Consider the following 19,394-nt stretch of genomic DNA (forward strand, 5'->3'; position numbering starts at 1 on the left):
AACACCATTGACCGTGCAGTTTAATTAACAATATATTTTTATAATTCGGACATTTCCGCATGCGGTGATTCCACATATGTTTATTTTTATTTACACTGGTTTTTTTTTACATGGGAAAAGGGGGGTGATTCAAACTTTTATTAGGGAAGTTGTTAAATGATCTTTATTCACTTTTTTTTCATTTTTTTTTGCAATGTCTTAGCTTTATAAGGGGCTATAACACTGCACACACTGATCTTTTACATTGATCAATGGTTTCTCATAGGAAACCATTGATCAATGATTCTGCCGCTTGACTGCTCATGCCTGGATCTCAGGCACTGAGCAGTCATTCGGCGATCGGACACCAGGAGGCAAGGTAAGGGACCCTCTTGCTGTGTCACAGCTGTTCGGGATGCCGCGATTTCACCGCGGACATCCCGAACAGCCCCCTGAGCTAACCGGCAATGATTTACTTTCACTTTAGACGCAGCGTTCAACTTTTGGTTAATAGCGTGCGGCACCGCGATCAGTGCCGCGCTATTAGCCACGGATCCCGGCCGTTGTTAGAGGTGGGGCCCAAACCGCTATGACCCGGGGCCACCGCGTGTTATAGAACTGGAGCGGACTCATGACATACAGGTAAGTCATGGGTCCTTAAGGGGTTAAGGTCAAAATAGGATTGGTCCTTAAGGGGTTAAGTATGATGTTCATTGTAGCTGTTTGAATCCCGGTTTAGGCAGAAGATTTATTTCAGACTACCAATGATGCCAATGGATAATGCAGCTAAGATGGCTTCACTGAGGATTGCAGGAGAGATGAAATGCACAGAAGCAGCCTGGGTCTTAGTTGAGTCGTTGTCTAATAGAGCCAAGCAAAAAGATACTAAAGCTGTCAACATGAGACAAAATAATAGTAGGTTACCCAAAAGTATTATCTTATAAAGCATTACTGGACATCTGTATTCTCATTGGGTTCCATGCACAAACCTTTGGTTCCTTATATTTCATCCTCTACTTGGCAACAATAAATAATTTTCTAATTGATTCTTTAACATCTTTATTATTTAAGGTGTAAATGAGAGGGTTTAGTGATGGACAAATAATGAAAGAAAACAATGACAAGTATTTCCCGTGGTTCGTGGAATATTGTGACGATGGACTGAAGTACATGATCATTGACGTCCCATAAGATAAAACCACCACTGAGATATGAGAGGTGCATGTGGAAAAGGCTTTAGACCGTTTAGTAGAGTGAATCTTTAATACAGAGGATATAATGCATGAATAAGACACAATAATAAACATGAAAGGGAGAAAAAGAGCAATGAGACAGGTCATAAACATCACAACTTCATTCGAGAAAATATCATCACAAGCCAACTGCATGACGGCGAGAGATTCACACATGAAATGGTTAATACGGTTGGGGTAACAGAGGTCCAATGGCATGGAGAGGGCTGGAATTATGAAGACCATAAAGCTTACAATCCACACCAAAGCTGTTAGACAATAACAGGTTCTCCACCTCATCCTGACCTGATAGTGGAGCGGGCGGCAAATGGCAACATAGCGGTCATATGCCATGAGGGCAAGGAGAAGACTTTCAGTTCCCGACATAAAAAGTACAGTGTAAAATTGAAGAGCACAAGCCCCAAGTGATATGGACCTTCGAGTAGAGAAGAAGTCAACCAGGAGTTTCGGCACTACAGACGTTGAGGTACACAAGTCCAGAAAGGATAAAATGCAAAGAAAAAAGTACATAGGGATATGTAACTGGGAATAAACCACTATCAGCCACATGATAAGTATGTTCCCACCAAGGGTTACAATAAAGTTGGCCAAAAATAGGACAAACAGCAGAATATTTATGCTAAGATTGGTTGAAAACCCTAGAAGAATGAATTCGGTGGCAATTGTCCGGTTCTTCACATTCATGATATAGCTTTCTTTATGGACAATTATAATAACACTGTCGCTACAGGGAAAGGTAAAACAAAAATAAAAATGTTAAAAAAGGAAATTTTTACTTTTTGAGATTGTAAGGTATACTTAAAGGGGTACTTCGGTGAAAAACTTTTTTTTTTTTTTTTTTTAAATCAACTGGTGCCAGAAAGTTAAACAGATTTGTAAATTACTTCTATTAAAAAATCTTAATCCTTCCTGTACTTATTAGCTGCTGAATATTACAGTGGAAATTATTTTCCGTTTGAGACACAGAGCTCTCTGCTGACATCATGAGCACAGTGCTCTCTGCTGACATCTCTGTCCATTGCGCGGCAGCTCAAACTCGCAGCGTGAAACTCGCTGTAATCCCCTGCCCGTGTGACTGTACCCTAAAAACACTACACTACACTACACTAACACAAAATAAAATAAAAAGTAAAAAACACTACATATACACATACCCCTACACAGCCCCCCTCCCCAATAAAAATGAAAAACATCTGGTACGCCACTGTTTTCAAAATGGAGCCTCCAGCTGTTGCAAAACAACAACTCCCAGTATTGCCGGACAGCCGTTGACTGTCCAAGCATGTTGGGAGTTTTGCAACAGCTGGAGGCACCCTGTTTGGGAATCACTGGCGTAGACTACCCCTATGTCCACCCCTATGCAAATCCCTAATTCAGGCCTCAAATGTTCATGGCGCTCTCACTTTGGAGCCCTGTCGTATTTCAAGGCAACAGTTTAGGGCCACATATGGGGTATTGCCGTACTCGGGAGAAATTGCCTAACAAATTTTGGGGGGCTTTTTCTCCTTTCACCCCTTATGAAAAGGTGAAGTTGGGGTCTACACCAGCATGTTAGTGTAAAAAAAAATTTTTTTTACACTAACATGCTGGTGTTGCTCTATACTTTTCATTTTGACAAGAGGTAAAAGGGAAAAAAGCCCCCCAAAATTTGTAATGCAATTTCTCCCGACTACGGAGATACCCCATATGTGGGTGCAAAGTGCTCTGGGGGCTCACAAGAAGGGAGAGTGCACCATGTACATTTGAGGTGATTTGCACAGGGGTGGCTGATTGTTACAGCGGTTTTGACAAACGCAAAAAAAAAAAAAAAAACACATGTGACCCCATTTCGTAAACTACACCCCTCACGGAATGTAATGAGGGTTGCAGTGAGAATTTACACCCCACTGGTGTCTGACAGATCTTTGGAACAGTGGGCTGTGCAAATTAAAAATGCACAGCCCACTGTTCCAAAGATCTGACAGACACCAGTGGGGGGTAAATGCTCACTGTACCCCTTGTTACGTTCGTCAAGGGGTCTCGTTTCCAAAATGGTATACCATGTGGGCGTTATTTTGCTGTCCTGGCACCATAGGGGCTTCCTAAATGCGACATGCCCCCCGAGAAAAATTTGCTCTCAAAAAGCCAAATATGACTCCTTCTCTTCTGAGCATTGTAGTTCGCCCATAGTGCGCTTCAGGTCAACTTATGGGGTACCTCCATACTCAAAAGAGATGGGGTTACAAATTTTGGGGGGTATTTTCTGCTATTAACCCTTGCAAAAATGTGAAATTTGGGGGGAAACACATTTTAGTGAAAAAAAATACATTTTTTTTTTACGTATGCAAAAGTCGTAAAACCCCTGTGGGGTATTAAGGCTCACTTTATTCCTTGTTACGTTTCTCAAGGGGTCTAGTTTCCAAAATGGTATGCCATGTGGGTATTTTTTGCTGTCCTGGCACCATAGGGGCTTCCTAAATGCGACATGCCCACGGGCAAAATTTGCCCTCAAAAAGCCAAATATGACTCCTTCTCTTCTGAGCATTGTAGTTCGCCTGTAGTGCACTTCAGGTCAACTTATGGGGTACCTCCATACTCAGAAGAGATGGGTTTACAAATTTTGGGGGGTATTTTCTGGTATTAACCCTTGCAAAAATGTGAAATTTGGGGGGAAACACAAATTTTAGTGACATTTTTTAAACATTTTTTTATATATGCAAAAGTCGTGAAACACCTGTGGGGTATTAAGGCTCATTTTATTCCTTGTTACGTTCCTCAAGGGGTCTAGTTTCCAAAATGGTATGCCATGTGTTTTTTTTCCTGCTCTGGCACCATAGGGGCTTCCTAAATGCAACATATCCCCCCAAAACCATTTCAGAAAAACGTACTCTCCAAAATCCCCTTGTCACTCCTTCGCTTCTGAGCCCTCTACTGCGCCCGCCGAACACTTTACATAGACATATGAATTATGTGCTTATTCAAGAGAAATTGGGCTACAAATATAAGTATACATTTTCTCCTTTTACCCCTTGTAAAAATTCAAAAATTGGGTCTATAAGAACATGTGAGTGTAAAAAATTAAGATTGTGAATTTTCTCCTTCACTTTGCTGCTATTCCTGTGAAACACCTAAAGGGTTAAAATGCTGACTGAATGTAATTTTGAATACTTTGGGGGTTGCAGATTTTATAATGGGGTCATTTGTGGGGTATTTCTAAGATGAAGACCCTACAAATCCACTTCAAACCTGAACTGGTCCCTGAAAAATTGTGATTTTGGAAATTTTTTGAAAAATTGGGAAATTGCTGCTGAACTTTGAGGCCCTCTGGTATCTTCCAAAAGTAAAAACATGTCAATTTTATGATGCAAACATAAAGTGGACATATTGTATATGTGAATATTTTTTTTTTATTTGGAATATCCATTTTCCTTACAAGCAGAGAGCTTCAAAATTAGAAAAATGCAAAATTTTCAAATTTTTCATCAAATTTTGGGATTTTTCACCAAGAAAGGAGGCAAGTTACCAAAATTTTTTACCACAGAGTTAAATTAGAATATGTCACGAAAAAACGATCTCAGAATCAGAATGATAACTAAAAGCATTCCAGAGTTATTAATGTTTAAAGTGACAGTGGTCAGATGTTCAAAAAATGGCCGGGTCCTAAGGTGTAAAATGGCTGGGTCCTTAACCCCTTAAGGACTCAGGGTTTTTCCGTTTTTGCATTTTTCGTTTTTTCCTCCTTACCTTTTAAAAATCATAACCCTTTCAATTTTCCACCTAAAAATCCATATTATGGCTTATTTTTTGCGTCGCCAATTCTACTTTGCAGTGACATTAGTCATTTTACCCAAAAATGCACGGCGAAACGGAAAAAAAAATCATTGTGCGACAAAATCGAAAAAAAAACGCCATTTTGTAACTTTTGGGGGCTTCCGTTTCTACGCAGTGCATATTTCGGTAAAAATTACACCTTATCATTATTCTGTAGGTCCATACGGTTAAAATGATACCCTACTTATATAGGTTTGATTTTGTCGCACTTCTGGAAAAAATCATAACTACATGCAGGAAAATTTTTACGTTTAAAAATGTCATCTTCTGACCCCTATAACTTTTTTATTTTTCCACGTACAGGGCGGTATGAGGACTCATTTTTTGCGCCGTGATCTGAAGTTTTTATCAGTATGATATTTGTTTTGATCGGACTTTTTGATCACTTTTTATTCATTTTTTAATGTTATAAAAAGTTACCAAAATACGCTTTTTTGGACTTTGGAATTTTTTTGCGCGTACGCCATTAACCGTACGGCTTAATTAATGATATATGTTTATAGTTTGGACATTTACGCACGCGGCGATACCACATATGTTTATTTTTATTTTTTTTTACACTGTTTTATTTTATTTATGGGAAAAGGGGGGTGATTCAAACTTTTATTAGGGAAGGGGTTAAATGACCTTTATTAACACTTTTTTTTTACTTTTTTTTTGCAGTGTTATAGGTCCCATAGGGACCTATAACACTGCACACACTGATCTCCTATGCTGATCACTGGCGTGCATTAACACGCCTGTGATCAGCATTATCGGCGCTTGACTGCTCCTGCCTGGATCTCAGGCACGGAGCAGTCATTCGTCGATCGGACACCGAGGAGGCAGGTAAGAGCCCTCCTGGTGTCCGATCAGCTGTTTGGGACGCCGCGATTTCACCGCGGCGGTCCCGAACAGCCCGACTGAGCAGCCGGGTCACTTTCAGTTTCACTTTAGAAGCGGCGGTCAGCTTTGACCGCCGCTTCTAAAGGGTTAATACCGCACATCGCCGCGATCGGCGATGTGTGGTATTAGCCGCGGGTCCCGGCCGTTGATTAGCGCCGGGACCCACGCGATATGATGCGGGATCGCGGCGCGATCCCGCTTCATATCGCGGGAGCCGGCGCAGGACGTAAATATACGTCCTGCGTCGTTAAGGGGTTAAGGGGTTAATGGTCCTCTTCTGATTGCTGGGGATCACAATTCTTCATCGTATCAGACAACAAAGGCTAAACTGCAGATCCACATTTTAGACTCTTTAAAGGGGTACTCTGCCCCTTAGACATCTTATCCCCTATCCAAGGGATAGGGGATAAGATGTCTGATTGCGGGGGTCCTGCTGCTGGGGACCCCCGTGATCTCCGTGCTGCACACGGCATTCTTTTAGAGCATCGGGTGAAGTGCCGGAGGCTCATGACGTCACGACCACGCCCCTACAATACAAGTCACGCCCCCTCCCATAGACTTATATTGAGGGTGTGTGACCGTGACATCACAAGCGGGGTGTGGCTGTGACGTCACGAGCCTCCACCCCACATCGTCAGTCATCTGGCATGGAGCGAAGTTCCCCCAGTGCTCCAGATGTCTGGGGTGCCGCAGCCGAGATCATCGGAGTCCCCAGGGGTGGAACCCCCGCGATCAGACATCTTATCCCCTATCCTTTGGTTAGGGGATAAGACTAGGGGTAGAGTACCCCTTTAACGGCAGATGCATGGTTCAATTCACTGACTGACAACTTTCCATATATCACTCATCTAATGAAACACACTTTCAGCCAAAGGATGGAAGAGGGTATGGGTGAAAGCTCATGGGTAAATCTTAAAATTATACTTTCTCTTGTGAAGAAGGAAGGAAATCGATTAAGGCACAAGTCAATCTGCCGTAACAAAGAAGCCTAAAGTTGTCTCCTGAGTCCTTGCCACTTATAATACATGACAGTAACAATATGTTTCTGTATATGATCTATAAATACAATATATCTGTGACAGTATGTTTCTGGCCTTAGGAGCAGCTGACTGTCATTGTGCTGTTATGAGTCTATGATCGACAAATACAACATATCTTTATCTAGTTTTAGGATCTGAAGTAGTTTTAGATTAACTTTATAGAGAAATATAGAAAATTTTGAAGGCTTCACATCTTTCAAGTTCCACTATGCAATGCTATACGAAGAAGACTAATCTTCAAGGAAGAAGGATGAGCTGTAGGAAACTAACAAAATATTGCAATATATTTTCTGTATTAGCATATTACTGTAATACAGGTCATATTGGCAGATAGTAGGGTTACAGCCGTTTCATGTCTTATTAGCCCTTCTTGGCCCAAGCTAATGCATTAATCACCCACAAAACAGCCTTTTTTATGTATTACATTTTTAACTTATCTCTTAACTCAATATTCTGATATTCATTGTGTGACATCATCAGCAGTTTATACTATGATTTGGTAACACTCTGTCACTTAGTGTATACACTGTGTTTGTTGTGAGCATCCAATCATTGTATTGTCATTGAAGCCTTTTAAGTGTTCTGATAGCATGTTCAGATATTGTCTTGAAAGGCTACCAGGAGAAATTGGAATTATCAAGGTAAGGGTGGGCACATCTGTATAACTGGACTGATACAAGGACAGCTTATACTACCAGTCTCCCCTATGATGAAAAAAGGCAACAATGTTATATGGAGAGAATATCTTAACTGTATAAAATTAGCCATAAATACTGTAGAATGTTTTAACCATTTAAAAGGGTTGTCTGGTGGTTTTATTTTTGTTTTAACTACTGCCTAATAAAACAATAAAAACTTTAACTCACCATTCTTCACTCCTTCGCAGCCTCTGGTATAATGGGGCTCTGTATGTGATCGTTGACACTGGTTTTCTCTGAGCTGCAGAGCATTGCATATATAGTGGAGAGTAACTGACAGTGCTGCCCACCAATCACTGGTCGAGTCGGCATATCATTGAGGTCAGTGAATGGCTGTTTGGCACTGTGACATCATTTCTACAGTTCCGGGAAGCAGCGGAGACCGGCCTGAGACAGGGCGCCTTAATACTGAAGACTACGAGGGAGTGGAGGATGGTGAGTTAAAGTTTTATTTTTATTTTATTTTTTAAATACACAATCTAAGGACCATAGATAAAAAAAAAGATAGGAGAGTAGCCAAAATCACATGTTAGTGAGTCCTGGCCCAGCCATCACATCAGAAGATCTCCAACCTTTAGTGGGAGTTTGCTCACAGCAACAACATTTCAGTACAAATAAACATTTCTTCTAACTGTCTGCCATGTCCTGCTACAGGGGACACAAGAGGATGATTTAGGGATAAAAGCAAAGCTGATGGGCCCTCCAGGAAGGACTAAGTTTGGGTATTCTCAGGGCCGGCCTGTCCAAGTGATGGACTAATGTTTGGAGACCACCTTTAACATTTCCTCAAATATAGTGACATCTCAGAGCAACAATTGGTCTACAGCTAGTACAGAGTATCTAAAGTCAGTCACAAGTCAAGTGTCAAAGTCTTCAGTTTTTGGTCTTCATTTCTTCAGGCTTAAGTCTTCTCCCAAAATAGTAAAAAGCAAGCCAAGCCCAAAAACTAAGGAGAGTTGTTACAAAATTCAGGACCACAAGTCTTAAAATAACCAAATTTCATAAGACTTTTGACAATGGCATACTAAGAGCCATCTCTACCGATTGTGTTCCAAGTATCGTGTCTAAAGTCTGTATGATCTCAAGTGTCTTCTACTGAGTAAAGAACAAGTTGTAATTCATAAATCCTGGCTTTTGAGCTATTTGTTCCTCAGGGCCTTGATATGGATAGCAACATCTTTGAAGTAGTGGTTAGTTGGGACATTCTTTTAATCATAGGGTTGTCTCACTTCTGCCATGTGACAACTACTAGAGATGGGCAAATCGAAGCTGGCACAGTTGAATTTGTTCCGAAATTCATGAAAAATTTGACTCTGAACAAATCTAAATTTCATCGCGCTTCATGGTAACGAATCACTTCATTCACTACATTTTGTGTGGACCATGGAGGCTAAAATGGTGGCTACACGTGTGAGGACATGGGGCAAGGAAGTATGGGAAGGCGGGATAACCCTGAATCACATGGCAGCATGCAGCCTATCAGCAGCCAGCCAGCCTTGCGGTCGCAGCCCTATATATTCGGCAGCCATTGCCGAAGACGGGCATTTCCGAGAGCAGAGACTGTGTGTCCATTCGTTCGTTCTGGCTAGAGAGAGAGAGAGAGAGAGAGAGAGAGCAGACACTGTGTGGTCACTAATCCGTGTTACTGACAATACAGGTTAGCACAGGGGAAATCCATTGACCTCAAGCCCACATCAGTGCAGACAGACAGGCAGGCAGGGAGAGTTTAGAAGTTGTTTAATAGTCTGCCAATTGAGTTCAGAACTGGGAGAAATCCCCATTCAAAGACTGTAAGCAACCATAGTGCAGGCAGGGACAGTTCAGAGAGAGAGAGAGTAACCTTTTTTCTGTTGCAACCGTAATTGGGTGTATGACTGTAAAAATTTACGCACTTCACAGTTCTTAGTTTTTTTCTGGCTAAAGCTAATAGGGGGCAGTAAGTGTAAAAGCACTTAAAGGAGTAGTCCAGTGGTGATTCAGTGGTGAGCAACTTATCCCCTATCCTAAGGATAGGGGATAAGTTGCAGATCGCGGGGGGTCCGACCGCTGGGGCCCCCTGCGATCTCCTGTACGGAGCCCCGACAGCCCGCGGGAAGGGGGCGTGTCGACCTCCGCACGAGGCGGTGGCCGACACGCCCCCTCAATACAACTCTATGGCAGAGCCGAAGCGCTGCCTTCGGCAATCTCCGGCTCTGCCATAGAGATATATTGAGGGGGCGTGTCGGCCGCCGCCTCGTGCGGGGGTCGACACCCGCTATCTCGGCGGAGAGCCGGGGCCCCGTACAGAGAGATCGCGGGGGGCCCCAGCGGTCGGACCCCCTGCGATCTCAAACTTATCCCCTATCCTTAGGATAGGGGATAAGTTTTTCACCACTGGACTACCCCTTTAAAGACTTACGTACTAGATTGTTATGCTTATTTATGGTGCAACCATACTGGGGCGCATTACTTAAAAAAAAGGGAAATATATACGCACTCCACAGTTGCCGTTGTAAGTTTTTTCTGGTTAAAGCTAATGGGGGGCAGTAAGTACTGCCATGAGTCTACAGTCGGTGATGAGTAGCTTTCTTCATCCGCATAGTGAAGCAACTAATCAGCAGCAGCAGGTAGACCTGGAGGAGGACCTGAACCAGCAGGTTGTGGCATACTTGGACATAACCCTGCCAAACTACATTGAAGATCCGCTGGACTTCTGGGCAGCCAAACTGGGTTTGTGGCAGCAACTAGCAGAGTTTGCCCTGGAAGAACTGTCCTGCCCGGCCAGTAGTGTGGTATCAGAGCGTGTGTTTAGCGGGCGGGGGCCATAGTAACCCCAAGGAGAATTCGCTTGTCCACCAAAAATGTGAAGAGACTGACCTTTGTCAAGATGAATCAGGCTTGAATCAACCAGGATTTCCACACACTAATGCCTGATGCATCAGAGTAGATTATCCATGGTGACACACCAACACTTTGAAAACACGTTTTTTTCCGCCTACCTGCCTCAGCTACTATTCTGATCCTGCCACCTGCCTGATGCCTCACATCTGATGCCAAGTTCTCCTTTTTTCACCCACCTTTGTCAGCGTGTACTGGTATTGCCAACCAAAAGTGACCCCGCTCTGTCACCGGGTCACTTTCAGGACTCATGATGCTGCTGCTGCCACCTCCAGGCTCTGTCATTGTGCTGCCATATGGTCTCCTCATGCTGATGCTGCCACCTCAAGGCTTTGTCATTGTTCCGCCATATGGTCTCGTCATGCTGCTGCCACCTCCAAAATCTCTTTACTCTCTTCAGTTGTGAGGCCCTATGGTCTCATTAGGCTGCTGTCACATCCAGGCTCCAAGAAAATGGGTTGGAGTGATAAAAATAAACCATAACATGGCACACGTGTTCAGTCTGGTTGTCAAGCGGTTCCTTAAGTCTTCCACCCATCTGCAAGACATCCTAAAAATGGCCAGGTAACTTTACATACACTTCAGCCACTGGTATACCGCAAAGCACACCTTCCTTAATCTGCTCGTTGTCATGTATTAGCTCTGGAATTACCACAAGAATCCAAGGAAACAGGTTGGAGCGATAAAAATAAACCATAAGTGATTAAATGACACATTCGCTGTTTCATACTCAGTTTTGCAGTACCAGCCGGGTTTACTTAAAGGAGAACTGTCACATATTTTCTCCCGCACTATCCACAGGTACTGGTGGATAGTGCGGGAGACGCTGATTAAAACGAGCCCTACCTTGGTCTGATCCGCGCCGCCGTTCGCCCGCAATTGTAGTTTTAATCTCTGTGTATATCCTGCTGTAACCGGCAAAGGCGGGGCTTCTGCGGGCTAACTGACGTCAGCGTAGGGTTGAATATTCATGAGCGGCGCTGACGTCAGCGTCAGTTAGCCCGCAGAATCCCCGCCTTTGCCAGTTACAGCAGGATATACACAGAGATTAAAACTACAATTGCGGGCGAACGGCGGCACGGATCAGACCAAGGTAGAGCTCGTTTTAATCAGTGTCTCCGGCACTATCCACCAGTACCTGTGGATACTGCGGGAGAAAATATGTGACAGTTTTCCTTTAAATGTGCATGGCTTAATATTTTAGACAAGCATATGATACTGGCAGGATCTACCCAGTAGCCCTCTCGGGTCAGGCCTGCCCCACTGAGATGGAGGACAAACAGACACACTACACTGTCATTGTGTCGCTCTGTGGCCTACATAGGCTGCCACCACCCCCAGATTGTGTCATTGTGCCACCATATGACCTCTTGCTGCTGGTGGCACATTAAACTCATCAATCTCTATAAACTCTTCAATTGACATATCAAAAATCTCTTTAATCTCTTCAATTGTGATGCCATATGGTCTCCTGACCCTGCTGCCACATCCAGACTCATTGTGCCGCTCTGCTGCAGTGATTCTAATGGCGACACCTGTAATCTGCATGTCACACTGAATAGCAGTATTATTTCACTACCCCAGCACACTCCCTATGCATGTTACAGCAAGGCAAAGTGTTCTACACCCCTATTGAGGCTCTCTGTAGCCCGGAAATAGCGGTTTTTAATAGCGATTCGCCACAAATAAATTTGTATCAAACCAATTTTTTTGGGAAAATTCGGCGAATCGGCCGAATCAAATTTTTTTTAACAAATGTTCCCATCTCTAACAACTACAACCCTCATCATCCAGCATGCACTGTATCAACAACCCTACTTCTGGCATCATGAACTGACAACCTGCCAGCTAAATATCCCTCACATTGTTTTCTCACCACTGATAGCCATGCAAATCAAGTGTACTAGTTAGAAACCCACACAGATGACTAGTTGAGGAGGATATCCTATTAGAGAGGAGGAGTCAGTTTTGGGGTACTTAATGAGTAGTCAAATAGAAAGACCCAAGATCGCATGACATTTCTGTTAGCCCAGGAATACCATTTTTTTTTAAGAGGCTCTGCATTTGCTCCTCAAGGAGTGACATGGTTAAGAGTGAAACATTCTCCAGTATCCTATTTAGAGATGTTTTTGTTGAAGACCACAGTATCTTTGTCTACAAAAAAAAACCTGTACATTGGGCCTTATTGCATTCCAGGACCTGTTGGACTTCAGGTCGGGCATGGGCATCAGGGTAGCAGGAGTGGCTACAACTAGTTTCCTGTACTCCGCCACTGGGCATTGCAAGCCTCAGGAGAACTCCCCTGGAGCCAATCAGTGTGCAGCAGCCTCATTTGGGGAAGAAGAATATTGGAATGTAAGTAAATCAACATACTGAGCAGGATAGGGTCAGGGACCCCACTACCACACACAGTCGTAAAGTTAGGGTGTTCTCTTGCTTTTTCCATCCATTCTTCAAGCTGTTGAATTAAGTGTTTGCTGTCAACTGTAAAATATCTACTGGGCAGCACCTATGGTTTATATTGCACCAAGTAAAGACAAGAGACTGGCCTTAGTTCAAGGTAGCATGTGTCCTAACATTCATTACACCCAACACTGCTGCTACTACTACTACTACTACTACTACTACTACTTTCATTCTCATAGTGTCCGTCCGTCAGCCCCTGAAGAACAAGGAAGTTCTGAAGGAACCCCTTGAGTCTATGACCAAGCTGAGATAACCGGACCCAGATAGCCAGTAGGTATTCTATGCCGCAAAGTGGAGTTCTGTCTAGGCTCCAATGCTGAGGACCACACATCATGTCAGAGTTGACTTCATATACTTTGGAGAAAAGATCCCTTAGGTGGCCCATATAGTGCAGTTGGGGTAGTGGAATGTGCTGCAAATTGGCAAATGCGGTATAGGAATGATCTGTAACATTCTCTGACACAGCAAGTGCCAACCACAACAAGTGGCACAGATCGTAAATATATTGTGCTGCAAAAGACACCAAAAAGCCCTGAAGGCTACACATTGGCCCTCATTTACTATTCTAAACCCGACTTGTTTTGTCAGGTTTTTTTGGCGCATCTTTGTCTGCGACATGTCGCAGACATTGTGCGCCAAACTGCGACATGATGCGACATTTTTTCCCCGACGGACCCAATGTGGATTCTCCCAAACCCGAAAAAGAGGCGTAACCCGACATTTCTGAGCTTTCCCAAGTATTTATAAAGGTTTCCAACCCGAATTTGTTGAATTGTTGTGGATTTTTTCCCGACAACTCAGAGGAGTTGGAAACCAAAACCAACAAAACCCACGTGCGACAAACAGGATGCGACATAATAATAAATACCAGGGGAAAAAAGCAATCGGGTAAGAAAGCAAGATAGACTTACAACCCGATTTTCTAAGTAAATGAGGGCCATTATCTCCAATTTAGTGCATTGCAGGTTTATACATAGATTATGGGATTTTTTTTAATTCCCAGAAAACTCAACTTACCAGAGAAACAGAAGGCATTTATAAGAGGACAACATCCTCATACGTGGTCATGTCTGATCACTATAAAACCACCATCAGGTATCAAAAATAGTAGATGAATATCAGGACACGTCTTCTCTCAACTAGAGTGACCGATCTAGAAAAATGTTGGTTTTACAGTATGAGCATGAGACATTCTGTTATAGACAAACATGAAAAATGTTACAGTGTGCTGTAAAGTGCTGGATTTCCATTGATAACGCATAAAAAAGATGGTGACCACAGTTTAGGGTCCATGTAGAGTCTAAAAAGGTAATTTAATTATTTTTGTATGGCCAATGCCCACTTTCCTAATGTATCTATAGTACTGGTTACAAATAGATAAACCTATATTCTCAATAACCAAAGTGTCTATACACGAGTCATGAAGTGTTCATGTCGTGGGTTAGAATAGGGCTGTAGAGATTGAGACAACATGATGTCAAAATGGAATAAAAAACTATGAAAAATAAATATTTGTTGTTTTTAATCTTGAATTGATTGAATTTTGTTTCTAACGTTAAACAATAGGTTTGAAAATAAAGCACATACTGGAAGTAAAGGTGAAGAGAGTTACTTTTTAAAGTGTTTCTGAGGATTAAAATCACTTTATGTCTGATAAAAATCCTTCAGGTCCTTCTAGAAAATGTGGGAGAAATACACAGTATATGAAGAAAGGCAACAAGCAGTGTTCAGTGGTTACGTGGCTGGAGCTGGAGGAGGACCGGCAGACAAGTCCATATTCTACAATGTTCAGCAACAAGAGGAAACAAACAGAAATACTTTATGTATGGAAACAATAGAAGGTTATATAATCATCATAAGCTCTGGGGATCAATTATAATGATATCATGTAAAATACAGAACATAGGACAATAGGACAAGAGGGAATTAGAATGGGGAATCCCATGTTTCTCGCAATTATTTTCCGCATTTAATCAGATTCTCTCTAATACATTAGTAAAAATAGTTGTGTAATAATATAGAAAACAGTGGCAGAAAGTCTTAACTTTTTCACATTTTGTTAAGTTCTGCCCTCAATCTCCCATAATGACAAAGTGATGACAAAATGTTACAAATCATTACAAATTTATTGAAAAAAAAAAATATAGAATTTTGCAGGGACATTAATATTCATACCCTTTTCTATAACATGTGACATGTGTATTAATTCCCTTTACCCAGGACTTACTATAACATGTAATCCAACAGACAGAAGTAAAGAAATCAGATTACAGGAATAGCACCTGAGTGGCTCCCATCAGCACCTGGATTTGGGGATTTTCTGGCATTCTTCTCTGCAGATCCCCTCAGGCTCTGTCAGGTTGGATGAGGATCGTCGGTGGAAGCCATTTTTAGGTCTCTCCAGAGATGTTCCATTGGGTTCTGGCTCTGGTTGGGCTACTCAAGGGCATTCCCAGAGTTATTTTTATGCCACTTGTTATGCCTTGGATGTGTTCTTAGAGTCATCGACTTGTTGGAAGGTAAACCTTAACCCCAGACTGAGGTCCAGAGCTCTAGATGAGGTTTCATTAAGAATATTCTGTACTTTGCTCTATTGAGCTATCCCTCATCCCCAACAAGTCTCACTGTCCCCACATCCTTCACTGTAGGGATGGTAGTTGGCAGGTGATGGGCAGTGCCTGGTTTCCTCCTGACATGATAATGCCCCCACCATGCTTCACTGTAGGGATGGCATTAGGCAGGTGATGGCCAGTGCCTGGTTCCCCCAGACATGATGCTGAACACAACCATGCTTCACTGTGGGGATGGTATTGGGCAGATGATGGGCAATGCAGGGTTTCCTCGAGACTTGATGCTGCCCCCACCCTGATCACTGTAGGGATGGTATTGGGCAGATAGTGGGCAGTGCCTGGTTTCCTCCAGACATGATTCTGCCCCCACCATGCTTCACTGTAGGGATGGTATTGGGAAGATGATGGGCAATGAAGGGTATCCTTGAGACATGATGCTGCCCCCACCATGATCACAGTAGGGATGGTATTGGGCAGGTGAGGAGCAGTGCCTGGTTTACTTCAGGCATGATGCTGCCCCCACCATTATCACCTGTATAGGGCAGGTGATGGGTAGTACCTGATTTTCTCCAGGCATGATGCTGCCCCACCATGAGCACTGTAGGGACGGCACTGGGCAGGTGATGAGCAGTGCCTGGTTTTCTCCACACATGATGCTGCCCCCACCATGATCACTGTAGGGATTGTATTTAGCAGGTGATGGGCAGTGCCTGGTTTCCCCCAGACATGATGCTGCCCCCACAATGATCACAATAGGAATGGTATTGGGCAGGTGATGAGCAGTGCCTGGTTTCCTCCAGATATGAAGCTGCCCCCACCATAGATAACTGTAGAAATAATATTAGGCAGGTGATGGGCAGTGCCTGGTTTACTTCAGGCATGATGCTGCCCCCACCATTATCACCTGTATAGGGCAGGTGATGGGTAGTACCTGGTTTCCACCAGACAAAATGCTGCCACCACCATGATCACTGTAGGGTTGGTATTGGACAGGTGATCGACAGTGCCTGATTTTCTCCAGACATGATGCTGCCCCCACCATGAGCACTGTAGGGACGGCACTGGGCAGGTGATAAGCAGTGCCTGGTTTCCTCCAGACATGATTCTGCCCCCACCATGATCACAATAGGAATGGTATTGGGCAGGTGATGAGCAGTGCCTGATTTCCTCCAGATATGAAGCTGCCCCCACCATAGATCACTGTAGAAATAGTATTAGGCAGGTGATGGGCAGTGCCTGGTTTACTTCAGGCATGATGCTGCCCCCACCATTATCACCAGTATAGGGCAGGTGATGGGTAGTACCTGGTTTCCACCAGGCAAAATGCTGCCCCCACCATGATCACTGTAGGGTTGGTATTGGACAGGTGATCGACAGTGCCTGATTTTCTCCAGACATGATGCAGCCCCCACCATGAGCACTGTAGGGACGGCACTGGGCAGGTGATGAGCAGTGCCTGGTTTCCTCCAGACATGATGCTGCCCCCACCATGAGTACTGTAGGGATGGTATTGGGCAGGTGATGGGCAGTGCCTGGTTTTCTCCAGACAAGATGCTGCCCCCACCATGATCACTGTAGGGATTGTATTTTGCAGGTGATGGGCAGTGCCTGGTTCCCCCCAGACATGATGCTGCCCCCACAATGATCACTGTAGGGATGGGATTAGGCAGGTGATGGGCAGTGCCTGGTTTCCTCCAGACATGATGCTACCCCCTATATAATTACTGTATGGATGGTATTGAGCAGGTGATGGGCGGTACCTGGTTTACTTCAGATATGATGCTGCCCCCACCATGAACACTGTAGGGATGGTATTGGGCAGGTGATGGGCAGTACCTGGTTTCCTCCAGACAAAATGCTGCCCCCAACATGTTTCATTGTATGGATGGTATTGGGCAGGTGATGGGCAGCGACTGGTTTCCCCAAGACATGATGCTGCCCCCACCATGATCACTGTAGGGATGGTATTGGGCAGGTGATTGGCAGTGCCTGGTCTCCTCCAGACATGATGCTGCCCCCCACCATACTTCACCGTAGGGATGGTTTTGGACAGGTGATGGGCAGTACCTGGCTTCCCCCAGACATGATGCTACCTCCACCATGATCACTGTAGGGATGGTATTGGGCAGGTGATTGGAAGTGCCTGGTTTCCTCCAGACATGATGCTGCCCCCCCACCATACTTCACCCTAGGGATGGTTTTGGACAGGTGATGGGCAGTATTTGGCTTCCCCAAGACATGATGCTGCCTCCACCATGATCACTGTAGGGATGGTATTGGGCAGGTGATGGGCAGTGCCTGGTTTCCTTCAGACATGATGCGGCCATCACCATGGTAACTGTAGGGATGGTATTGGGCAGATGATGGGCAGTGCCTGGTTTCCTCAAGACATGATTCTGTCTCCACCATACTTAACTGTAGGGATGGTATGAGGAAGGTAATGGGCAGTGCCTCGTTTCTTCCAGACATGATGCTGCCCCCACCACGATCACTGTAGGGATGTTATTGGGCAGGTGATGGGTAGAGATGTTGCAAATTGTTCGCCGGCGAACAGTTCCGGACAAATTTTGCATGTTCACGTTCGCATCGCCGGGCGAACATATGTGAAGTTCGATCCGCCCCCTATACTTTAACATTTTAGTAAACTTTGACCCTGTGAGTCAGAGTCAGCAGACACATTACAGCCAATCAGCAGCAGTCCATCCCTTCCAGACCCTCCTACCTCTTGCACGGATGCAATTTTACCCTCATTCAGCATGCTGCGGGCTTAGGAAGTAGAGGGTTAGAGAAGCTGCTCCTGCTGTATAGGGAAAGCGATAGCTAGGTTGCTGCTAGGTGGTGTATTCAGGGTCCAGTTTACTTCTAAAGCACTAGTGTAACATCTGCTTTAAGGACAGCACCCAAAAAAGCCCTTTTTAGGGCTGAAATATATCAGTCCTGGTTGGGAGGGAACCGCCGGTTAAAAGGGGTACTCCAGAATCAAACTTAAAGGGGTACTCCGGTGAAAACCTTTTTTCTTTTAAATCAACTGGTAGCAGAAAGTTAAACATATTTGTAAATTACTTCTATTAAAAATCTTAATCGTTCCAGTATTTAGTAGCTGCTGAATGCTACAGAGGAAATTCCTTTCTTTTTGGAACACTGATGACATCACGAGCACAGTGCTCTCTGCTGACATCTCTGTACATTTTAGCAACCGTGCATAGCAGATGTATGCTAAGGGCAGCATGGTGGCTCAGTGGTAAGCCCTGCTTACTTGCAGTGCTGGGGACTTGGGTTCAAATCCCACAATAAATAAAGTGTTATTATTATTATTATTATTATAATAACGTCAGCAGAGAGAACTGTGCTCATGATGTCATCAGAGAGCATTCAAAAAAGAAAAGAATTTCCTCTGTAGTATTCAGCAGCTAATAAGTACAGGAAGGATTAAGATTTTTTAATAGAAGTAATTTACAAATATGTTTAAATTTATGCCCCCAGTTGATTTAAAATAAAAAAGGTTTTCACCGGAGTACCCCTTTAAGTTCCTTCAAGCACCTATCTACTACAGTATTCAAAGGGCTGAAAGATATCAGTCCGTTAGTCTTGCAACAGCTGGAGGCACCCTCTTTGGGAGGGAACCGCTGGTTAAAAGGGATACTCCAGAATCAAACTTAAGTTCCTTCAAGCAACTAACTACTACAGTATTCAAAGGGCTGAAAGATATCAGTCCATTAGTCTTGCAACAGCTGGAGGCCACCTGGTTGGGAGGGAAGCGCTGGTTAAAAGGGGTACTCCAGAATAAAACTTAAGTTCCTTCAAGCAACTAACTAC

General features: G+C 43.8%; 1 protein-coding gene across 1 annotated transcript; it reads right to left on the reverse strand.

Annotated features, from left to right (window-relative positions):
- Positions 1 to 992: 992 nt before the first annotated feature.
- On the reverse strand, positions 993 to 1,916 carry LOC130360903 (olfactory receptor 2B2-like). Its single transcript, XM_056563458.1, has one exon. It carries the CDS (start codon positions 1,914 to 1,916, stop codon positions 993 to 995), a length of 924 nt encoding a protein of 307 aa, XP_056419433.1.
- Between the last annotated feature and the right edge of the window lie 17,478 nt (positions 1,917 to 19,394).

Source organism: Hyla sarda, chromosome 3 (assembly GCF_029499605.1).
Source record: "Hyla sarda isolate aHylSar1 chromosome 3, aHylSar1.hap1, whole genome shotgun sequence".
Classification (NCBI taxonomy): Eukaryota; Metazoa; Chordata; class Amphibia; order Anura; family Hylidae; genus Hyla; species Hyla sarda.